The 26,645-nt window shown below is 36.2% G+C and overlaps 1 protein-coding gene across 1 annotated transcript in view; it reads left to right on the top strand.

The window, feature by feature from the left end:
• Window positions 1-26,645, top strand: part of LOC131930474 (receptor-type guanylate cyclase gcy-28) — a gene marked incomplete at its 5' end in the record, with an annotated part of 59,487 nt that overhangs the window by 23,789 nt on the left and 9,053 nt on the right. The window contains 2 exon segments of the mRNA XM_059286980.1: window positions 10,825-10,936; window positions 18,155-18,350. Of these exon segments, the coding sequence (XP_059142963.1) occupies window positions 10,825-10,936; window positions 18,155-18,350 (308 nt within the window).

A 26,645-nucleotide genomic window follows, 5' to 3' on the forward strand; every position in this document is an offset into this window, starting at 1 on the left:
TTTTCTCGTTTTAGTCCAAGACATTATTATCCAATGTTGATAGGAGAAAATACGTAAAGGTAAATTACAGGATAAGAATTAGCTTTCAGACATGTTTATCAAAAGAAAGTTAATAAAGCTATTTATAAAAAAATATATAACTCAACAAAGATTGTTATTTCACTAAAAATGTAATACTAGGCTGGTTTAAAACGGCGCGAATGGATCGAATGCAATCTGAAGTCAGTGACGTAATATTTGGGTAATAGGCTACTACAAGGTACATCCTGATTTAGAAATTTTAAGTCTAATACTGAGCAATTATTATAGCTTGGAGATAAATTAATCTATCTGCGACCTACATTTTATCAAAGGTCTTGGTCTTGTATAACGTAGTTGGAGTAGAGTGTGTGTGGGTTTTTTTTTTAATATGCCTTGATTGTGAGGCAATTTTATGGAATAAGTGGTGGATGTAACTCCAAGTTAGACCCATGTATTGTTTTTTTTTCTATCTATGAATATGAAGGTTATTTTAGGGTACACACCCCTAAAATAATTTTTGATTGGGTATTGAACTCGAGTCGTCTAGAGCATGTGAGGAAAGTTCTAGATTTGTTGAGCAACAAATTATATCATGTTTTTAAATTGTCTATTGCGATCTGGTATGGGGCGGAGTAAGCAAGTTAGGGTAAGTAAAGGCGGCTGACCACACTATCCCTTCATGTGTCGAGGCCACAGAAACAAGTGAACTTCACTAGCCCCGTATACTGTCAGGTTTAAAAGGGAACTTTACGTACTATGGGACGGAGTTAGACTGCAAAACCCGAAAAGTCTCGAGATCGAATCCGGGCTCAAGTCAGTAGACCGTCCCTGAGTCCACCCAGCTCTGATGGGTACCTAACCAGAGTTTCTTCCAGGCATCTCTTCCCCCCCCCCCCCTCGAAAATTTTTACCGCCCCCCCCCCCCCCCGAACGGAATGAAATTTATATAATTTATATAGAAAATATATACTTTTAACAGTGTCCGCCGACCCCCCCCCCCGAAGAAAGTTTACTGCCCCCCCCCCCCGAAAATTTCAAGTGCCCCCCCCCCCCCTCCGGAGAAAAAAAGTCTGGAAGAAACACTGTACCTAACTCTCACGTTAGGGAAAGTAAAGGCGTTTGGGCAAAGTGCTGACCACACTATCCCTTCATAAGTCGAGGTCACAGAAACAGGTGAACTCTACTTTACTTGCCGTCAAGTTTAGAAAGAGAAGTTTACGTATTGCGATTTGGTCTAGATCTTTCCAGTTACGATATTTGTATTCGTGATTCAACAATCTCTTAGACCTAAATTTTGAACATATTTTCTCACATCCGAGCCTATTACAAAATGTAAAAAGCTTTTTGACTTCTAGATTTTTACACCATATGTCTTTGAAACACGGCAATTACAATTCGAAAATTGAACGCTTAAAAAATTCGCCCCCTTCACAATTGTCAGCCGGTTTAATTAGAACAAAAAAAATCGTTTGAAGTCTGAAATTTCTCTGTCTTGACCAATGACAAGTGAACAAAAGTTCAAATCGAATTCCGCTGCCTTTTCCCTGCCCTTTTTTGTCTGCCCTTTTTATCTGCCCTTTTTTTATCTGCCCTCTCGGCCGGCTAATTGCACCGGGTAACTCACTGGGGATAAAACAAAAAGAAAAAAAAAGTAAACGGAAAAAAAAAGTCCGCGTTGAAATTAAATCACCGGATTATTTTTATTCCATGTCTGTGTTCCATTTGTTTCAAATTTTGTTGTTTTTTTTTTTCACAGGGGAAGAAAGTAAAAAAAAAAAAAAAAAAGTAAAAATTTAAAATGTAATGATTTACGAAGTGTGTCATTGTCACAGTCAAGTCCGAGATCAGTATTTGAATGTAATTTAAAAGTAGATAACATTCCCTTTCGTACCTGTCGACACGTGAAGTAGGTGAAGTAGAGTTCACCTGTTTCTGCGCCCTCGACATATGAAAGGAACAGTGTGGTCGGCACTACACCAAGCCGCTTTTTTGTTACCCTAACGTAATTTAGGTACCTATTAGAGCTGGGTAGACTCAGAGAAGTTCTACAACTCTAGCTACGGACCCGAACTCAAAACTTTCGGGTTAGCAGTCCAACGCTCTACCGTATGACCCCACCGTCCCATCTGAAGTACTCTTATTTTAAAAAAAATAAAGAATGTGAAGAATGTTCAATCTAGATATGTGGTCACGCTTGTTTCTTACTGAACATTATATGCTTTTAGCCCGACTACCCCGTATTGTTTTAGTATTTGTGTGTACGTTTTGTCCATACATTGACAAATTCCTAACAATGAAAGTGCGTCTTAGATATCCTTAACTCCAACATATGAGAAAGTATGTGGGCGTGCGAACGAGGAGACAATGAATTCGTATTTACATGCTAGACGCGATTCAACACTTTAAAGGGAAATAACGCTGGGAAAAAGACAGATGTCGGGATTCTAATGACAGGGGACGCAACTTTTAAGTAAAACAAGGGCACCTTTTTTTGAGTAAGATGTCTTCGTACAGACAAACGCTAGAATGTAAAGAAAATTGGAGAAGAAAAAAAGTTGAGATTATTCTAACAAGTTTTAAAATGTACAATGAACTCTAATAAACAGTAATGAAGATGTAACGCCCATGAACTTAAAATGTAGAGCAGTTTTAACGTGTATTTATTCAGATAACGATATGATTACCAGCTTAAAAATTGTTTTAAAAACTGTTAATAGAAGAATGGGAAATTGTTTCATTTATCAATTTTAAATAATAATATGGAATTACAGAGCTTCAACAACGTTATGATGTTAGACCTTACATCGGAGAGGCTGTAAGAATAAGGATGGGGAGAGGCCTGGAGATTATTTTTTTTCATATTTCCCTGTCAAGCAGTCTAGTATATTATGATTTTCTGTGATTTTTAGTTCCGTTCATTTCGATTGTTTCACAACACAGCTGAAAGGTTTAACATTATTGGCAACTTGTTCAGGAACACTGGCGACTTGTTCAGCATTATTAAGGATTTGTTCAGCATTACTTGCAACTTGTTCAGCACTATTAACAATTTTGTTCTGCATACTTTGCAACTTGTTCAGCATTAATAGCAACTTGTTCTGCATTATTTGCAATGCAACTTGTACTGCACTATTTGCAACTATCTGCATTTCTGGCGACTTGTTCAGCAATATTTACCAACACTACCCATCAGCATTAACCAACATAACCAACCAACACTACCAACACTACCAACACTACCCACACTACCAACACTACCCACACTACCCACACTACCCACACAACTAACACTACCCACACTACCAACACTACCATCACTACCCACACTACCCACACTACCAACACTACCCACCAGCATTAACCAACATAACCAACCAACACTACCAACACTACCAACACAACCCACACTACCCACACTAGCCACACTACCCACACTAGCCACACTACCCACACTACTCACACTACCCACACTACCCACACTAGCCACACTACCCACACTAGCCACACTACCCACACTACTCACACTACCAACAGTACCCACACTACCAACACTACCCACACTACCAACACAACCCACAATACCAACACTACCCACACTACCAACACTACCCACACTACCCACACTACCAACACTACCCACCAGCCCTATGCCCCCTCCCATAACCATCTCCATAACAGCCTTGTACTTTAAAAAAAAAATTCATCTACCGATCATCTTGTTCCCACAATCTCTGATCAATTATGTCCCTTAATTCTGGAGTTACCTCCTACCATCGTGCTATAACGTCCAGGGGAGACAATTCTGTATACATCATTATCATAGTACTGCGTCCCTTAAATCTTAACCTTATCACACACACCTCTTTCTTCAAGTAAGAATGTTCAAAACACACCCTTATCATCTTAGCTAAATGTATCTGTAAATTTTGAAAGAAATCGCTGCATTAGAAGTGGGTCAAAATTGAGTCCAAGATTTGGCAAAACCCCACAAACAAACAGATGATGCTAACTAAATAAATGCTTGTAAATAGGATAAGAATGTATAAAGATAAAAACAAACCATTTTTTCTGATATAGAGTCCAACTCATTGGGGAAAACATATTCACTTGAACGGCTGTACTGATAAACGTTCGCTAAATGTCATTCATCAAAGTAATAAAAACAGCGTGTGGTATTATGTCCCTTAGACCAGGCATTCGTAGTCTCCCTTATAATTTGTGTTGATTTATTATATCTTGTGTTGTATTGATCTATGCAATGAGTGCGGTTTAGCAAAAAGGGATGTTTGAGCATACTGTTGTCTTTTTAACACATTCATAGACATTAATATACACACGTTGGTACACACACTAACACACATTATACACACACATAACTAATACATATTCAAATTCATGCAAGCACTAATACACAATAAACATACTTATACACACTCAAATACTGACACAAACACGCTATAACACAAATACAAACATATACACACTACTACACACTCATACACACTAATACACACAAAAACACATTAATACACAAATACACACTCTGATACACACAGAAGCATCAATACACAAACGCTATCACAAATATACACATACCTATTCATAAAACACACATGCTTTTTTTTCTAGAAACACTAAACTAAGATCTGCATTTACATAATTGATGATCAAAGTCTTAACATAATTCCGATTAAATATATAATTTCAGTGCTTAAAGCTCCAAAATGTAACAATACATATGTTATCAAAATCTAGAATTAACGAATAATCCTGCAAGATATAATCTCTTAATCCTTGGCTCACTAAACTAAAAACAATGTATATCAATTATTACAGCATAACCTCATCAAGTAGTTTCGTAATATCTATCGATGAGTTCATAATTTAAAATAATATATCTAAAGTGGTTAATTATTCTAAAAAACCCATTCAGTGCATAATTTATGCTAATTATTGCACTTTGCCGCGAGAGAAACGAGTTCCATTTATCTCGGCGTCTGATTCATTATCTCAATCAACAGGATTAAATTGAACGGTTGCTATGTCGAGATATTTATAGACGCCCGATTTCAATTCATATGGTAATCGGCCTAACGCTCAGACGGATAGGGGCGGTGAAGATTTATCCCAAACCAACTGGACAGCCGTGCATTCATTGCAACATCGAAAGCCTATGGGGGTTGGGGTGGGGGTGGGGTGGGGGTGGAAACATGCTTTAAAGAGGGAAAAAAACAACCAAAAAACGTTGATGATGATGAAGTGTTTGCTAACTAAAAACGTGCTATTAATAGACAGAAAATACATCACGCATGAGCTTAATATGTTATTTATTTGTTGGAAGGAATTTAGACTCTGTAGTGTACTGATATCTTTTATATATATATATATATATATATATATATATATATATATATATATATATATATATATATATATATATATATATATATATATATATCCCCCTCCAACACAATTAAGGATACGTGTCAACTGGTTATGCGCCATCGAGGCCATTGACTCCGATTTCAGCCTGCTTTTCTTTTTGGATTTGCCTCCATAGCCTTTGTCCAACCAAGAACAAACTACAAGGCAGCAGTTGTTTAATTTTAGAGTTGTTTCTCCTAGAAGAGTGGCTGTTACCCACACTACCTCCAGCATAGCCTTTGTCCAACCAAGAATAAACTACAATTTTGGAGTTGTCTCTCCTAGAAGAGTGGCTGTCCACAGATAACGAGCCTCATCTGCCCGTGGGTTCCAACTCGAGACTTTTTGGTTTGGCAACCATGAGCTTTACCGACTCGACCATGTGTTGAACCCTTTTACTAAACTTTTACTTAGACTTACAATCAATGTATGTTTTGATTGGTCTAGTAATGTGTTGACCAAATTTGCTAAAGTTTGTTCCTAGGGCTACGATCCTTACAACCTATTTCAGACGAGTGATATTCTCATGTCGACGTGTAAATGAAAACAATTAGCAATTCAGGCTCTGGTTTTCCCAATAATTTTTTTTTTCTTTTTTTTTTTTTTTGGTTTTTTTTTTACGTTTAAATTGAAGAGATTAAATTTTTTTTTAAACCTAATATGTTTCAATGAAAGTGCTGGATTTTCCCGATTGCCCGTGCATTAGTTATGTTTCTTGATTTTCAGTAATGTCCCTTGAGTTAAAAAATATGAGTTATTTATACTAGACAACTAAAGTTACAAAATTTTGAATAATGACCTTTTTTAGTTCTATCGACTTTCTCTGGTTGGTTGAGTATTAATGACGTTATGATAGACGTCACACTGCTCGTGTTTGTGTGGGGGGGAGGGGGATGGGGATCTGTTGGAAGATAATTATTATCATTATTTTTAATTATTAAAAAAAATGTCTTGTATTAATTTGATAACATAAAAAGCCTGTCTAATCTCTATCCCGTCTTTTTTTTTCAAATTTTTCCTTTATGAATGTTTTTGTTTTCTATTCACCGATGGGATTAAAAACAAAACAATGTTAATTTACGGTAAAAAGTTGAAAAAAATTCCCTCCTTGTTTAAAGTTAACTAATTATAAACATTAATTGTAAATTAACTTAAAAATATAAGGTGAAATGTTATACGATTTCTCTTGAGATTTACCTTCATAATAATTTAAAATGTTCGTAATTAATATTCTAAATTTTTTTTTAGTTTATTATCATTCAGAGTGAATCTTTGTCGTTATATTGTGTTAATTTTATGCAAAATAAATAATAAATAATTAGCATGCCGATTTCATAATTGTCGAGAGCGGGAATGATTTACTTTATGTTTAGCAATTCAAGCTAAGCAAAAAGCATCAATCTGCCACATGCCAATGTGGAATAGGACGGAAAGAATCAATTACTTTAAAAAAAAAAATCTTCGTTTGTTGTTACGCTTCCTTCTAAGATTGAGTTTACAGAATGTTTTTCTGAGATAATTCACACGTTCTATCCCATCTTTGTACGGGATCTATGGATATCTTTCCGTTTCCCGTGTTAGGATTAGCAGGCTGGTGCTGTATTTTTTTTTCAACACCCCCAGCGTACACAGGATTAATACAGATAGAGGCTTAGTCGCGCCATCCGAAGATCCGGTTTTCGCTTTCAGGGGCGAGAGATGAAGGCGTAGACATGAAAGGAATAAAAAGTAGGATCGGGGATTAGGCGGAACAATACAAGCAAACTTTGAAAGAGATGGGGGAGGGGGTATTGGTGTAGAGGAGGTTGGAGGGGGTGGAAATGAACAAGCAAGCCGCGTCTCTTCTCTAAATTGATGTTGTTCGTCTCAGATTGATGACCATAGTATAGTTTTATACGACGATGCTTCAAGAAATGTAATTAAATTGAGTTTTCTAAACAACGCAGGCAGCGTGGGCCTGCATACTCTACTTGTGTTCATCAAAAATTTAAAGTATAGGCATGAATTCAACAACACGATATCTCTAGATAAACTGAGATTCACAGTTTGAGATTCACAGTTCGAACGTAAATAAAATAATTTGTATTTTTCAAACTTCTTTACGAATAATTATAGAAAAAAAACGTGTTTCTGCATGCTTGGGTGTTGGAGTGGGGGGGGGGGGGACCACTTTATACATTCTAGTTATCATCTGAATTATTAAGTGTTTTTTTTTATTATTATTCTTATCATCTACATCAACAACCTAACAATTCTATGATTATGTTGAACGGTATGTGCCACTTTCTTCCCTTGTATTAATAACTCTATGCGTCTTACGTTAGTTTCATTGAATTAAAACAAATAATTTTTTCAACCGTTTATGTTCCTTTTTACATACAAATGAGATATACAAACTTCTTTTTTTCGCAATGTGTAGGATGTTCTTGGCATATACGCGCTGAAATTTAGAAAATAACTTTGAAAATGTTTCTATTTGAATCTTCTTGAAAATCAGAATTTTAAAAAAAAATAATTTCATGGAAATCGAGTGTGTGTTGGGATGAGGGGGAGGGGTGGGGTGGTATTGTCCTCAATCGATTTGTGAGATAAAATCCAGAATAACCTGCTCGCAGTGGGATGCCCCTGTTCAAAATGTTTGGTTAATATCCTTGACGGGCGTGTTCACATCAGGAACACAATTAAGGGCTATTCACATGCTAGACGCTCGCTCTGGGATGGAGATTCGTTCCAAAAGAGTTTATTTAAAGTCATCCCAAACCAAGAAGGTCTTCCCGCTTGAGATTATCCCATTTAAGGTCATCCCATTTTTTAAAAGTCTCCCATGTAAGGTCATCCCATTTTTTAAAAGTCTCCCATGTAAGGTCATCCTATTAAAAGGCGAACATAATAAGGTCATTACTATGTAAGCATCCCATTTAAGTTTATCCCATTTTGGGCATACATTATAAGGTCATTTTATTTTCAAGGACACCCCAGTTAAGGTCATCTCATTTGAAAACGACTCAGTTAAGTACATCCCATGGTAAGTCATCATGCGTAAGATCAAACCATTTCAGGTCATCTTTCGCAAGGCCATTCCAGCTAAAGTCAAGGTCATCCATTAAAACTTCAACAATTCTTCATCGAAAGTCCCAAATATAGAGCCCTAAGTCACCTAGTCAGAGCAGAGCTATAAATTCACTCACAAACAGGCTTATTGGATTTATGAGGATTCAAAAAACTGAACTAGACTTCTATAAATTTTCATTTAGTAAATATCATTTCATACTATGGATGTCGCAAAAAATAATTATCCAGCTTTATTCGTGTATCTGAAGTATAAGTAGCTATAGTTTTGTCTTTGTTAAAACCCGTGAGCGATAAATACACACGTTGATGTGGCATTACGCTTATTTTTTGACGTCATCAAATTACTTTTATATCGTCCCTCTTGTACCTCCGCGCACAACCCTTCTCTTTTAATCAGCGACATCGGGTTTCTTGGTAATTTAATATGTCTTTTAATTAAGAGAAATGTTTTGAACACCTTTTTGTCTATTTTCTTTGTCTTTCCGGGTCTTTCCTTAAAATAATTAACCATTCGTCTCTAATTGTTCTGTTATACTCAATATTGATATAGGATTTTTAGAGCGAAAGGCAATATTATGTTGAAACATAATTTGTCAAATTACACATTAATAAAATAGCTTCGACTAACACTGATTCACAATGTGTCATATTACACATTAATAAAATATCTTACACTAAAACTATGGTTCAGAATTTGTCAGATTACACATTAATAAAATATCTTGAACTAACGCTAAGATTCACAATTTGTCAGATTACACATTAATAAAATATCTTGAACTAACGCTAAGATTCACAATTTGTCAGATTACACATTAATAAAATATCTCGGACTAACACCCCGATCCTCTGGTAGAACATCAAACGCGACCGTTAAGGCAGACATATTGACCTAAATTTTTCCCCAATGCCCCTTTGATCTGAGACATAGCCAGCTATCTCGGCCAATATTGCTCTGTTTTTCCTGGCCACCCCGGTCACTTCCGGTGGCCATTGACATGTAGACAAACCAAGAGACGCAATCTCGTATTCTACGGTAGTCGTTTGGGTTTTACGTAGTGACCGAGTTATCTTTCCTTGGGGGCGATAAAGAAGCTACGTTATCTTCTCTTGTTGTCGTTCTTGGCTGCTGAGTAACTTTGAAAAAGAAAAAAAAATTGAAGAATTTGTTTTTCTTTAAGAATTGTTTTCTTTTTCTTGCTATTCCGTAACCTAAAACGCAAACAAAAATTAATTAAAGGTTGTGTTTTTTTTTTAAATTGACCCACATTATTATTTAGAAATAAAGTGGGTCAATTTTTTCTTGAATATTTTATCCGTTATGTCGAACATAACAATATTAATTATGTTTGTAAATTATTGTTCTAATTCTTTTAATGTATTGATTATTCAATGTAGTTTTATCAATTTAAAGATTTTTTTTACGTAACTAGTACTTTGTCAACTTTTTAAAAAATTGATGTTTTACTAGCTTGTTTTAGCTACGATTTTGATTAAAATTGACATCCACCATTCTGTTTGATTAAACTGTTAACATTGCATATGTTAAAGGTTTTCATATCATTTTTTTTTTGTTAACTGGCATTTATAATCTTACTGTACCAATCAGTATGTAAACAAAAGTAATACAATTGTTATTTATGCTTCCTGTTTTATCATCAATTGGCATCTTCGAAATAGAAGCAATTTTACCAACATTTTATCATTTTCAGCTGTAAAATCATTACTTATCAAGCTGTTTTTTTTTTACATTTTGGTTATAAATGTATAGTTCGTATTTTATCAATAATGTAAATTTTAGTTTGATATTTATAAAGTAAAAGTATTGCCATTACCATTGTTATTTGATATTTACCACTGTTTTATATCAACCTCATAACTTAATAATATGTTTCTTACTCCTTCATCTGCGTTACCAATAAAAAAAATTGTAAACTTCTTCTATATGGTAACATTCGTCAAGTTTTTATGAACATGTCCTTTGTAATCTGATATTTACAATGTTGTTTAATCAACATTTCTTCTGTCAACTGATATATACACATTATTTTTTTTCAACATTACCGCTGTACTTCTGTACTTCCATATTTACCAATCTTTTTAATCAACAATACCTGTCATTTGATATTACCTAAAAAAAATGTATTTCAACTTTTCCTTTTCTATCTTAACATTTACCTATCTGTTGTATCCACGTTAGAAACGTTAACTTATTTTTAAAATAAAAATGAATTGTATTGTAATATTTTCCTACCTATTTCCCCTGCAAGTTAATACTTACCTGTTGTTTTTATTTACCTGTTTCAGTTATCGTCCTGTGCGCCAGTCCTGATTCTGTGCGTGAGATCATGATCAAGGCCCACGAGCTCAACTTTGATAATGGGGAGTACGTCTTCTTCAACATCGACCTCTTCAGCAGGTGAGTAACTAATGCACGTGTCGCACGTGAAATCACTAGTCGGTTGTTACCTGCTCGTTTGTGTGTGTGTGTACGCTGGCTGCGGTGTATGTACCGTATGTATGGTGTGTGTGTGTGTACGCTGGCTGCGGTGTATGTACCGTATGTATGTTGTGTGTGTGTGTACGCTGGCTGCGGTGTATGTACCGTATGTATGTTGTGTGTGTGTACGCTGGCTGCGGTGTATGTACCGTATGTATGGTGTGTGTGTGTGTACGCTGGCTGCGGTGTATGTACCGTATGTATGGTGTGTGTGTGTGTACGCTGGCTGCGGTGTATGTACCGTATGTATGTTGTGTGTGTGTGTACGCTGGCTGCGGTGTATGTACCGTATGTATGTTGTGTGTGTGTACGCTGGCTGCGGTGTATGTACCGTATGTATGGTGTGTGTGTGTGTACGCTGGCTGCGGTGTATGTACCGTATGTATGGTGTGTGTGTGTGTACGCTGGCTGCGGTGTATGTACCGTATGTATGGTGTGTGTGTGTGTACGCTGGCTGCGGTGTATGTACCGTATGTATGGTGTGTGTGTGTGTGTACGCTGGCTGCGGTGTATGTACCGTATGTATGGTGTGTGTGTGTGTACGCTGGCTGCGGTGTATGTACCGTATGTATGGTGTGTGTGTGTGTACGCTGGCTGCGGTGTATGTACCGTATGTATGGTGTGTGTGTGTGTACGCTGGCTGCGGTGTATGTACCGTATGTATGGTGTGTGTGTGTGTGTACGCTGGCTGCGGTGTATGTACCGTATGTATGGTGTGTGTGTGTGTGTACGCTGGCTGCGGTGTATGTACCGTATGTATGGTGTGTGTGTGTGTACGCTGGCTGCGGTGTATGTACCGTATGTATGGTGTGTGTGTGTGTACGCTGGCTGCGGTGTATGTACCGTATGTATGGTGTGTGTGTGTGTACGCTGGCTGCGGTGTATGTACCGTATGTATGGTGTGTGTGTGTGTGTACGCTGGCTGCGGTGTATGTACCGTATGTATGGTGTGTGTGTGTGTGTACGCTGGCTGCGGTGTATGTACCGTATGTATGGTGTGTGTGTGTGTACGCTGGCTGCGGTGTATGTACCGTATGTATGGTGTGTGTGTGTGTACGCTGGCTGCGGTGTATGTACCGTATGTATGTTGTGTGTGTGTGTACGCTGGCTGCGGTGTATGTACCGTATGTATGGTGTGTGTGTGTGTACGCTGGCTGCGGTGTATGTACCGTATGTATGGTGTGTGTGTGTGTACGCTGGCTGCGGTGTATGTACCGTATGTATGGTGTGTGTGTGTACGCTGGCTGCGGTGTATGTACCGTATGTATGGTGTGTGTGTGTGTACGCTGGCTGCGGTGTATGTACCGTATGTATGGTGTGTGTGTGTGTACGCTGGCTGCGGTGTATGTACCGTATGTATGGTGTGTGTGTGTGTACGCTGGCTGCGGTGTATGTACCGTATGTATGTTGTGTGTGTGTGTGTACGCTGGCTGCGGTGTATGTACCGTATGTATGGTGTGTGTGTGTGTACGCTGGCTGCGGTGTATGTACCGTATGTATGGTGTGTGTGTGTGTACGCTGGCTGCGGTGTATGTACCGTATGTATGGTGTGTGTGTGTGTACGCTGGCTGCGGTGTATGTACCGTATGTATGGTGTGTGTGTGTGTACGCTGGCTGCGGTGTATGTACCGTATGTATGGTGTGTGTGTGTGTACGCTGGCTGCGGTGTATGTACCGTATGTATGGTGTGTGTGTGTGTACGCTGGCTGCGGTGTATGTACCGTATGTATGGTGTGTGTGTGTGTACGCTGGCTGCGGTGTATGTACCGTATGTATGTTGTGTGTGTCTGGGACAGAGGCGTCGCGAGGCGAGATGTGGGAGGGTGTTCGAGGGATGACACAAAAAAAATGTATATAGAAGAAAATGCTTTTCGCTAGTTAAATTGATAATGAATGAGAGTTTAAAAGTATGTTAAGTACAAATTCACGATCCCGACAAGTAGTGAGTGGGGGGGGGGGGGGGGGGGGGGGCGACGACACTATGACGTAAAAAGGCTAACTATAGAGAAAACACAATGCTACATGCAGCCAGTGGCGTGGCTTAGTCGGGCGTCACCCGGTGCGGCACCTCATGGTGTCACACCCCCCTCCCTTTTTATATCTTTCTGTAAATCTTGCTCTCGGTGTCAACCCCGCCCCCCCCCCCTTTCACCGGTAAAAGCTGTAAAGTATAGTTTGCATGTTTATGTCATAGTGTCAACCCCCCCCCCCCCCTCAATTGTCAGAATCATTATGTACTTAAAATACATTTTAACTCTATTGAACCATTCATTGAACTGGCAAAAACATATTCATTTTATATATCTTGAAATTTTTTGTCTTTCGTCACCCCTCCCCCTAAATGGTGTCACCCGGTGCGGTCCGCGCCCCCCGCCCCCATCTCGCGACGCCTCTGCATCCAGCTATATTAATAACCGACTATGGTTAAACATCGTTACTATTAACTTTGCACACTTTAAAGCTTTCACGCGAGGGGGTGATACCAACTGCTAAATTTACAGAGGAAATAAAAAGTTTATTTGAATATTGTCAATAACTTATAAGTCAGTTAATGACCAGGGTAGGAGTGACACCCGACCTAGCGACGCCACTGGTCTGGGATATTGCATAGGTTTCTGGGATATTATAGATGAGTCTGGGATTTTACATATGTATCTGGGGTATTACAGATGTGTCTAGCATATTACACATCTGCCAACGTCATAACGACTGTTGCCAACGCAATTAATTCAAAGATCTATAATTTCATAAAAACTAATTAACCATCAAGTTAACTGTCAGTTATATTTACCCGTAATTTGCCCTTAACCCATACTTATCGCTCAGCAATACACGTGCAAATAAACGAGATTTCCTTGGTCCAATATTCGGACTCCCATACATCTTTATTCCCCCCCCCCCCCCCCCCCCATCTAACACGAGCATAAACACAGAACAAGTCCAACTCACTCAAGGGAATTGTCACTAACTCTATTACTAGAAACGGGAATTCCCAATCAATTATATGCAGAAGGACGATGATCTCTGACGTCACCCTTAGGCCATAACTACCCCAATCCCTTACTCAATCCCTAGCCCAATCTCTAACCCTATGTATAACCAAATCCCCAACCCAATCCCTAGCCCAATCCCTTACCCAATCCCTTGCCCAATCCCTTACCCAATCCCTTGCCCAATCCCTAACTCAATCCCTAACTCAATCCCTAACCCAATCCCTTACTCAATCCCTAGCCCAATCTCTAACCCTATCTCTAACCAAATCCCCAACCCAATCCCTAGCCCAATCCCTTACCCAATCCCTTGCCCAATCCCTAACCCAATCCCTAACCCAATCCCTAACCCAATCCCTAACCCAATCCCTAACCCAATCCCTAACCCAATCACTGGCCCAATCCCTAAGCCAATCACTAGCCCAATCCCTTACCCAATCCCTTATAGCCATTACCTGGTCCTAAAATAACACTTGAAATGACAACACCAACTAACCAAACACACCCTTATCTTTGAAAGTCTCCTGTCAGATTCTAGAAAAATGATACCACATAATCTTTCATGATCTAAAGCTTTCAGTCCAAGCGTCTAATTTATTTCCTCCTAGGAAATTATAGTTAGTCGTGGTTGATGAAGATTTTCTTGTTACTTTAATTTACATAATTATAAGTCTAGACGTCATTTTTAATTACAGATGAGAAAAAGGCCCAGTTTTTTTTAGTAGTTCATTTTTCTAGTGAACTAATGTTGAGTCAAATTGTTATCAAAAGCTGGTAGTGTATCAATTTCTAATTAAATATTTACAATGATGAAAATATTGTACTAAATTTTTCTGGCACGTATTAAAAACAAACTCGTTTTTTTTTTTTCGTCGTTAAATTTAATATTGGAATATATTTCCTAGAACACTATTAAGTAATAAAGTCCAATCAACATTTTATGTCCCGTATACGCCTTCGATGCGAATTCATTTTTTTTTTGTCTTGTTTTTTAGATTTGATTCTATAGTCTTTGTCCCACCAAGAGAAATATACTATGCAGTAGTTGTTTGATTTAGAAGTTATCTCTCCTAGAATTGCTGCTGTCTACATCAAATGAGCCTCATCTGCCCCGGGATTCGAACACGGGACTTGTGAATTAAGCAATCATACGGGGATTTAGGGGGGGGGGGATTATTGATAGAGGGGTAAAGTCCTCAGAGTTTCTTTCAGGCATCTCTTCGTCGTTGTTAAAGTTGTGCGCAGTTCAATTGACAAACAACAATGTATTTGAAATAATTCGTAAAAAAAACTGAAGCAAAATTTTTAGTACACTAAACAAAGAGAAATAAATTTACATTTTTTTCTTTCGCATTAGTAGTAAAAAATCAAAGCATTTGTCGTTTCAGAAATGTTTTCAATCTATTTGAGGATTAACGATTGAATTCGTATTATTTAACTGAAAGAAAATGCAGTGATTGTGTTCGCACAAAAAATTGACAACAAAATAATTTCTATGTTTAAATCTAAATAAGCTAATAGTTTAATTCGACGTGAGTTTAAAAAATCAATTTGGAAAAAAAGTAAATAATAAAATATTGACTTACGTTTTTACTGTTTGCATCTTTAATTACTTAATCAAAAGTAAGGAAAATATAATTCGTTCAATTAAAATCTTATACAATTATTACAAGCTTAAATTGGCTTACTGTGAGGAAATAAATAAAAAATAAAATTTGAATATATTTTTACAAATTTAAGATTGCCAACGTTCATTGAGTTTATAAGAATAGAAATTTAATTGTATATGATAACTAACCAATGTTGATTCATTTTAAAAGCTTTAAATATCGATCAATTGCACATTATTTGAACATTGTTTATTTGTTTTAAAGATTTAAATGCTTCATCTCAATAATGATTTTTTTTTTTCTGATGCGTTTCTTCTTTCACAATTTTAAACTGGCCAATGTTTTCCTGCTTTTAAATTTTCAAATTGGCCAAAAAAATTTCTCTCAATTGAAGAAATCAATATAAAACTTGCATCTTGAGACGAAAGGGCTTTTAACTTTTCAAAATCTCATTTCTGCAATTACATGAAGGCTCCCGTTTCTTCGGATTCGGTTTCTCTAATGTGTTTCACATTTCAAGTTCGCCTTGTAGCTGTTGTTTTACTTGAGATTGTATTTTTGTAGTTAAAATAATTTTCCATTACATCTAAAAAAAAAAACGGATGTTAAAGTAGTTCAATTATACAAAAATACAACCATTTGGTAATTTGAAAATTACTTTTTTATTTTAAAAAGTGGGCTTCATAGTGTTTAGAAATGTTAAATATTTTAATGAATTAAATATCGTGAAGTGTTAATATCTTAAACTTTAATTTTGATTTCTGTATAAAATCAATAAATCCTTGAAGAATACAAAAATTATGCATTTGTCATGAGGTAGTTAAGTGCATAGAAGCAACGTTACCATACTCAATACTGCCAGTGTATTATATATATATATATATATATATATATATATATATATATATATATATATATATATATATATATATATATATATATATAATGTTATTTCATTACTTTTTTTATAATCGAAATGAAATCGCTAGGAATTGCTAATAAAGGTTGATTCGGTGGAACAGTGCACACCACTCCCCCTCCCCGTCACCCCCAGCGCACGTTTACCGCCCCCGCCCCCTTCCTCGGATGCAATGAAAAAAATACATAATTTATAAAGGAAATATATTTTTCAACCAGCGTTCACTAATTCCTGGATATGTTAACTTCGCCCCCCCCCCCCACCCCGCACGGAGAAGAAAGCCTGAAAGAAACCCTGTTGCCATAACATTATCCCACTATTATTTACCGAGTTGTTTACTCTAAAGCCCGATGCCATTATCCCCCACACCCCTCCCCCGCCTCATGCAATGAAGACAGATAGCTGCAAGAGAGCTTTAGACAACTTCAAAGGTTTTAATAAATTCAAATTAAATTCAGCGTCCGTCCAGGAAAACTTTTTTTTTTTTAAATATTGCAATAAATTATCTGTCTTGTTTGATCGTGTGTGATTGACGGTCACGATCAGGAATTTAATTTTTTTTAAGTGTTAATCACCCCAGGCAGGTTAATTAACCCCGCAGGTTAATTAACACCGCGGGTTAATTAACACTCTGCATGCTGATTATCGAATGCGCCTGGGTTGAAAGCGGCGTAACTCTACAGCACAACATTGACGTTTGTTGTTTTTTAGAGCAAATTTTGGAGGTGGGTGAAGACCATGGGGGGACTTGTTTTAATATATTATACAGTAGAAACTGTTAATTAATGTTTAGCAGATAATTAGATGATTAATTTATGCAGAATATTTTTACTGTCAAGAATTGGATATGCAAATTGTCTTTATTTAGTTGACAGTTCTATATTTATGAGTATACATACATGGCTTTTATATGAAATCTGTAAAGGAAATATATTTTTATATGTATGCATTTATAAATAAATACAGATCTCGTTTATACGTAAATAAATAATCCAAAATGCCATTAATATTCAAAATCATAGATACCATTTACACTCAAATCAAATACGGAGATGTCGTTTACATTTGCTAACTGTATTAACATACATGTCCAGTTTCCAATAAATAAATTAACAAAATTACCATGTTGTATAAATATAAAAATGTCACTTTCACATAGACCTAACATACACCAATTCCATTTACAAAGAACTAAAACACAGAGAAAGTTCATTTATATAAATCCAGCTTTCTTAAACTGTCTAAAACAGAGAAAAAGATCCTTTATATAAATCCAGCTTTGATAAACGATCTAATACAGAGAAAAAGATCCTTTATATAAACCCAAAATTCTTCAAACGATCTAAACAAAAACAAATTGAGAAAATAAAAAAAAATCCTTTATATTAACCTAGCTTTCTCCTACGATCTGAAAGAAAATGAGGGGAAAAAAAGTATTTATATTCACCTAACTTTCTGAAACGTACTCGAACCCCTACCTATCTCCCCACAGCTAAGTATTTACATTAACCTAGTTTTCTGAAACGTACTCGAATACTTGACAATCTCCCCACACCAAAGTATTTACATTCACCTAGCTTTCTGTAAGGTACTCGAACCCCTACCTTTCTCCCCACAGCTACAACGCTACCGCCCGACCATGGTACCGGGCCAACGACACCCAACAACGAAACGACGACGCTAGGAAAGCCTACGAGAGCCTCATGACTGTGACCTTGCGCAAGCCCACCAGCGAAGCCTACAAGAACTTCTCTGAAGAGGTCAAGGCCAGGGCCGCCAAAATGTACCCGAACTTCACGTACGGGGACCAGGAGGTAACGTCCCTTGTCTGCCGTTAACGCGACTTTTTTCTTTATAGTTTTATTACATAGTTATCCCCCTTTTTAACATCACATCTTTGCTTATTCTTAATGTTACGTAATTTTTTTTAGCGTAGCCACCCATTTTTATTTTTTCTTCACCATCGTCATCTTTTTTCCGTTCGTGCCCAAGACACGTTAGGGTAGATGAAGCAGAGTTTTTATCTAAAATTTAAAATTATAATTTATTTAGAATATTTACTTTAACCAGTATCCCTTCACCCCTTGCCCCTCCCCCTCCACTCTCAAAGAAAAATATCTGAAAGAAACACCTGTAGTATGCGCTTTATTTTTCATCAACTTGCGCTCGACCTTGCTTCTGAGCAATGCACAAGCCGGTTCTACCAGAGTTTCTTCCAGGCATCTCAAAATAAAATTATACGACCCTCCACCCCCCCCCCCCCCCCAGAACGAAATGAAATTTATATAATTTATATAGAAAGTATATCGTTTTAACAGTGTCCGCCCCCTCCCCTGACGAAGAAAGTCTACCCCCCCGCCCCCCCCCCGAAAATTTCAAGTGCCCCCCCCCCCCCCCCCCCGGGAGAAAAAAGTCTGGAAGAAACACTGGGTTCTACTCGTATGAAAGATTTAGACTTGTAATGTTTATCCACATATTTCATAGCTTTAAAATTTACTTATGTAAAATAAATTTCAATATTCCTCGGTATTTAATTAATGTTATTTAATAAAAACAAATTACCATTAAAAAAATCTAAAAAACAAATTCGTGTTTTAATCACAAACTTTTTTTTTTTTTTTTTTTTTTTTTTTTTATGGCTATTCCAAAAATTTGTAAAAAAACAAACATTGGTTTTTCGTCAACAATTTATTTGAATCCGCATCTTATATTGTTTCGTTGTTTTTAATGATACATTTGTCATATTCCTGTTGTCATTTTGAACAAACAAACTAACAAACGAAAAAAAAAAAAACAATAATAAACACCGTTTGATTACGTAACATTAAATATTTGATCCGCGCGTCCCGACTCGATTTGTGTTTTTTTATTGTCCGTACGACGAAAATAATCCTCCCAGTGGGAGTCGCTTCTTTGACATCCGCGGCTAACAATTCCCCGCGGCTTTGGCTGACACATGCTGGTTTTTATACTGTCAGACAGAACAAAATAAACGATAAACACAAGTCGCGGGCCGAAAGGTCGACGATAAACATTTTTTTTTAATGGTGGAAAAAGATTTTATTGTTGCAACAAACTTCCTTATAGATTAGTTTATTATTATTGTATATATAGGGGTCGGCGTAGTCGGGTCGGTTTGAACCAACGGCAGATGTTGCTCAAAAGCTAGGGACAGAAACGCTTCTAGGAGAGACAACTCTAAAATCAAACAACTGCTGCCTTGTAATTTGTTCATAGTAGGAAAAAGGTTATGGATGCAAATCTAGAAAGAAAAGCAGGCTGGAATCTGAGAAAACGGCCTATATGGCGCATAACAAATTGACACGTAATTCTTAATTATATTAGAGGAAATCCCTTCCAACATTACAAGTAAGAACGATCGAGAAGAACACGACTTTGTTAATTTTACTTTATGTTATTAAATTTAATTGTTTTGAGAAATATATTGATTACTAAAGCATCAGCATGCAGTGTTTGATGCTATTTGCTTTTGTCAACATTGCAAGATGGATCTTAACCTTAGCAGCAACCATAATCTATCTCTGACAGCAGAGGCGTAGCGACCCTTCCCGGCGCCCGGGGATAAACTTTCAATTTGCCCCCCCCCCCCCCCCCCATATATATTTGTTTATATTTCTAATGCAAAACTGCAGCTAAAATAAGCTTTTAATTTTCTTTTAAACCCATTTTGGCGCCCCCTAGGGTTGGTGCCCTGGGACATATATACCCCCGCACCCCCTCGCTACGCCTCTGCCTGACAACATCCTTGATATCATCCCACTCTCCAGTCCTTATCCTAGACACGGCCTAAATAACAATGTTATTGATAGAATAGAATCTTGAGACGATTGTACAGAAAAATGTTATGGAAATTCGGGGCGGGGGGGAGGGGGGAGTTGCAACTTCATTTTAAGTGGGCCTAGATCTATATTTGTGATTCAAGTTTTAAATAAATTGTAAGCCAGTTGTCTGAATCCATTCTCTCTACTATTAATCAAACTGGCAAAATTTGTTGCTAAATATAGAATAAACTAAAGGCAGAGTTATGCAACGTTTCTTGATACGAATACATTACCCTTGCAATAACATACAGCACACCTAAATAATAAGGGACGGAGTGGCCTAGCGGTAGAGAGCTAGACTGCTAGCCTCGAGTTTGAATCCGGCTTCAAGTCAAAAGACCGTCCCTGATTGGTACCTAATTTACGTAAGAGAAAGAGTAGGCGGCTGACCACACTATCTGTTTATATGCCGAGGTCACAGAAACAGTCAGGTTTAGAAGGGGAACTTTACACCTAAATAATAAACTTGTATTTTATCGTTGTGCTCAAAACCTTAAAAAGAGTTCAGTCCTAAACCTAGCCTTAACCTTAGTCCATATTGAGCATATCTCGCTCTCCTCTTCCAGAAGAAATAGAATTAAAATACATAATTTATATAGAATATATATATATGTGTATATATATATATGTGTATATATATATATATATATATATATATATATATATATATATATATATATATATATATATATATATATATATATATATATATATATATATATATATATATATAACAAATGTCTGTCTACCGGTACATTTTAATCTAACCCTACCCCACCACCCCGGACGAAGTTGAATTAAAATTCATAATTTATACGGGAAATGTATACTTCATTAAGTGTCTGTCTCGCTGTAAATTTGAAGCACGACACTTTCCCGGAAGGTTCAATGCCCCCCCCCCCCATCCCCCGGAGAAAAATGTCTGAAGAAAATCCTGCGTTTAAGCGCGCTTGAAAAGTTCAAAATGCCAAACACTTAATTGACAAAAGTTGAGGAAAATCAAGTCAAGAAAAACTGCATCATGTTTTCGACCTTTATAAAATTCCCGGGGTTATAAATTATTTCAAGAGCGCTTTCAAAACCACGACGATAGCTTGACAGTCTGTCAAAGCCACAAAATTGGCAATGTCAGACTTCGTTTTAAACCGCTAGACATGTTTCCTCATCGTTTACATCAGCGCTCTCGTCAAACTCTGGACAAGCTGGGAATATTGGGATTTGTAAACAAACATCTTACCTCTTTCGTGTGAAAGTTAGAGAAACATTGCAGATAAATAGCGTACCTCTTTCGTGTGAAAGTTAGGGGGAAAATTGTAGACAAATAGAATACATCTTCAATGGGGAAGTAAAGGAAGAAATATCACAGCTTTTAAAAAACATATTCTTTAAGTGATTTCAAGAAGCGACAAGGGAAACTGTTGCACAAACATGACATCATGACATGACATTGTGATTGGCCTCTTGATAAGGCCTTATGGCACTAGACATGTTGAAACTGGCCACAAAAATTGTCGAGTGACGTTTTTTCTTCGAGAAACTGGCCAACGAAGACATCAGAGCTATTCGCTGCTACATTACATGTAAGCTGGTAATTGAAGTCGTGTCAGTTGTGATGATTTCAACTCAAGACGTGTCTCATGCTCCTTCATATCTTTGAGCTCTTCAGCTTTGTACAATCTAAGTAGTTCAGCTCTTACATCTATAACCATCGATACTAGATTATGTTTACTTACTTACTTAATCCTCATCACTCCTTGTGGAGTATAAGACAGCAACAAATCTCCGCCATTCCACTCTGTCTTGGGCGAGCCACTTTAGTTCATGCCAGGTCCTGCCAGTAGCCTGCACTTCTTCTTCCATCTCTCTCCTCCATGTTCCCAGTGGTCTTCCTCTCCTTCGTTTTCCAGGCGGAGTCCACTTCAGCGCCATTTTGGGGTGTCTTCTTTTGTTCATGGGTAGGACATTACCCAGCCATCTCCATCTCATTCGTACTTCTGAAACAATGTCGTTTAAGCATGTCCTTCGTCGTATTTCTTGTTCGGGACTTTGTCGCCCCACTTAATTCTGAGGATACGTTGGAGGGATCTTCTTTCAAACATTATATTTAGCTCCTCTAAACCTGACCACAGCTCATAAATAAGCTCATTTCTCCGTAGCTGTTATGTTAGCCCTTGAAGTTATTCTCTTAAACGTGAAATCGGTCTCCAATTTTTAGAGCCCTTAGGCGTCCTTTGAAGGTCTCGCAATAAAACTTTGTCAGCCCAGTCTAGTAATGTTTAACTTCCACACTGTTCAAACCTCCACAGGGGTTTGATCCTTAAACTCAAAAGTGCTCAAAAAGAAGGACAAGCTTCAAAACATCAGTATCGAAATCTAAAACATAAGTTTCAAAACATAAAACATCAGAGTTAGTGACGAAATCTACATTAGTGTTAAAATCCAAAACGGCAAAGTGTTAAAATCTAAACCATCAGTGTCCAAATCTAAAACGTCAGTGTTAAAATCAAAAACATTAATGTCAAAATCTAAAACATCAATGTCAAAATCTAAAACATCAATGTCAAAATCTAAAACATCAATGTCAAAATCTAAAAAATCAATGTCAAAATCTAAAACATCAATGTCAAAATCTAAAACATCAGTGTCAAAATCTAAAACATCAGTGTTAAAATCTAAAACATCAATGTCAAAATCTAAAACATCAACGTCAAAATCTAAAACATCAATGTCAAAATCTAAAACATCAATGTCAAAATCTAAAACATCAGTGTCAAAATCTAAAACATCAGTGTTAAAATCTAAAACATCAATGTCAAAATCTAAAACATCAATGTCAAAATCTAAAACATCAGTGTCAAAATCTAAAACATCAGTGTTAAAATCTAAAACATCAATGTCAAAATCTAAAACATCAATGTCAAAATCTAAAACATCAGTGTCAAAATCTAAAACATCAATGTCAAAATCTAAAACATCAATGTCAAAATCTAAAACATCAATGTCAAAATCTAAAACAGCAATGTCAAAATCTAAAACATCAGTGTCAAAATCTAAAACGTCAATATCAAAATCTAAAACATCAGTGTCAAAATCTAAAACATCAGTGTTAAAATCTAAAACATCAGTGTCAAAATCTAAAACATCAGTGTTAAAATCTAAAACATCAATGTCAAAATCTAAAACATCAATGTCAAAATCTAAAACATCAGTGTCAAAATCTAAAACATCAATGTCAAAATCTAAAACATCAATGTCAAAATCTAAAACATCAATGTCAAAATCTAAAACGTCAATATCAAAATCTAAAACATCAGTGTCAAAATCTAAAACATCAGTGTTAAAATGTAAAATATCAGTGTCAAAATCTAAAATATCAGTGTCAAAATCTAAAATATCAATGTCAAAATCTAAAACATCAATGTAAAATCTAAAACAGTGTCAAAATCTAAAATATCAGTGTCAAAATCTAAAACATCAATGTAAAATCTAAAACAGTGTCAAAATCTAAAATATCAGTGTCAAAATCTAAAACATCAATGTCAAAATCTAAAACATCAGTGTGTCAAAATCTAAAACATCAGTGTGTCAAAATCTAAAACATCAGTGTCAAAATCTAAAACATCAATGTCAAAATCTAAAACATCAGTGTCAAAATCTAAATCATCAGTGTCAAAATATAAAACATCAGTGTCAAAATCTAAAACATCAGTGTTAAAATCTAAAACATCAATGTCAAAATCTAAAACATCAATGTCAAAATCTAAAACATCAGTGTCAAAATCTAAAACATCAATGTCAAAATCTAAAACATCAATGTCAAAATCTAAAACATCAATGTCAAAATCTAAAACATCAATGTCAAAATCTAAAACGTCAATATCAAAATCTAAAACATCAGTGTCAAAATCTAAAACATCAGTGTTAAAATCTAAAACATCAGTGTCAAAATCTAAAACATCAGTGTTAAAATCTAAAACATCAATGTCAAAATCTAAAACATCAATGTCAAAATCTAAAACATCAGTGTCAAAATCTAAAACATCAATGTCAAAATCTAAAACATCAATGTCAAAATCTAAAACATCAGTGTCAAAATCTAAAACATCAATGTCAAAATCTAAAACGTCAATATCAAAATCTAAAACATCAGTGTCAAAATCTAAAACATCAGTGTTAAAATCTAAAATATCAGTGTCAAAATCTAAAATATCAATGTCAAAATCTAAAACATCAATGTAAAATCTAAAACAGTGTCAAAATCTAAAATATCAGTGTCAAAATCTAAAATATCAATGTAAAATCTAAAATATCAGTGTCAAAATCTAAAATATCAATGTCAAAATCTAAAACATCAATGTAAAATCTAAAACAGTGTCAAAATCTAAAATATCAGTGTCAAAATCTAAAACATCAATGTAAAATCTAAAATATCAGTGTCAAAATCTAAAACATCAGTGTCAAAATCTAAAACATCAATGTCAAAATCTAAAATATCAATGTCAAAATCTTAAACATCAATGTCAAAATCTAAAAAATCAATGTCAAAATCTAAAACATCAATGTCAAAATCTAAAACATCAGTGTCAAAATCTAAAACATCAGTGTTAAAATCTAAAACATCAATGTCAAAATCTAAAACATCAATGTCAAAATCTAAAACATCAATGTCAAAATCTAAAACATCAATGTCAAAATCTAAAACGTCAATATCAAAATCTAAAACATCAGTGTCAAAATCTAAAACATCAGTGTTAAAATCTAAAACATCAGTGTCAAAATCTAAAACATCAGTGTTAAAATCTAAAACATCAATGTCAAAATCTAAAACATCAATGTCAAAATCTAAAACATCAGTGTCAAAATCTAAAACATCAGTGTCAAAATCTAAAACATCAATGTCAAAATCTAAAACATCAGTGTCAAAATCTAAAACATCAATGTCAAAATCTAAAACATCAGTGTCAAAATCTAAAACATCAGTGTCAAAATCTAAAACATCAATGTCAAAATCTAAAACATCAATGTCAAAATCTAAAACATCAGTGTGTCAAAATCTAAAACATCAGTGTGTCAAAATCTAAAACATCAGTGTCAAAATCTAAAACATCAATGTCAAAATCTAAAACATCAGTGTCAAAATCTAAATCATCAGTGTCAAAATATAAAACATCAGTGTCAAAATATAAAACATCAGTGTCAAAATCTAAAACATCAGTGTGTCAAAATCTAAAACATCAGTGTGTCAAAATCTAAAACATCAGTATGTCGAAATCTAAAACATCAGTGTGTCAAAATCTAAAACATCGGTGTCAAAATATGAAACATCAGAGTTAAAATTCAAAACTTCTGTAGGCTATATCAAAATCTGAAACACCACAATGACAAAAAAAAGATCCAGATTGTCTAAATCAAATACATGAGTGTTAAAATCGTAATAAACAAAGTATCCATCTCCAAAACTAAATGATTCGCTTGACCCTTGAACCCGAACACGTTACCCACGTGTGACTTCCCAAATCCTGATTAGGTAACCCATGTTAGGTGACGCACCAAACGAGACACGTCATCAACCTATCGCCCTACTGACGGTTGGGGATGGCCCGTCCATCTATGCCCTAACTTCTCACCACCCCCCCCCCCCCACCCCAGATGATAATAATCAAGTTGCGAGTCAGATTTCAGGTCAAACGTCCGACTTTGACCTTGTACCAGCAGGGTAGCAGTAGATTTCGACATACGGATCGCATACATTGATTTTAGATTCAGTGTTTCTTCCAGACTTTTTTCTCCGAGGCGGCACTTCATAGTTTCGGTGGGGGAGGGGCGGGGGGGGGGGGGCGATCAACATTTTCCGGGGCATCGGACACTCGTAGAAATATGTTTTCTATATAAATTCAATTTCGTTCTGGGGGGTGGAGGATGTCCTTTTTCGGAGGGGGGGGGGTGGGGTGGGGGGGGGGGGGCGGAGATGCCTGGAAGAAACTCTGTTTAGATTCAGTTACTTACTAAAGCGTCGACGTAATCGAAACAATGTTTTTTTTTCCAAGCATCGGTACTTTATAACTCGCGATTGTAACAAGTGTTTCTTTCAGACATTTTTTTTCCGAGTGAGGGTGCACTTTAAAGGAGAGCTGAGATTTTTTTTTCTTTCTATTTTGTCCTGTTGGACGTGCTTTGAATACATGCCTGAAAGAAAGTGATTCAAACTAATTTGTATTTCTCACTAATCCAATTCTTCAACTAGCCTTGAAATTGAAATTAAGAGCC

Source organism: Physella acuta, unplaced genomic scaffold (assembly GCF_028476545.2).
Source record: "Physella acuta isolate Inbredline_101_S28 unplaced genomic scaffold, ASM2847654v3 ptg001784l, whole genome shotgun sequence".
Lineage (NCBI taxonomy): Eukaryota > Metazoa > Mollusca > Gastropoda > Physidae > Physella > Physella acuta.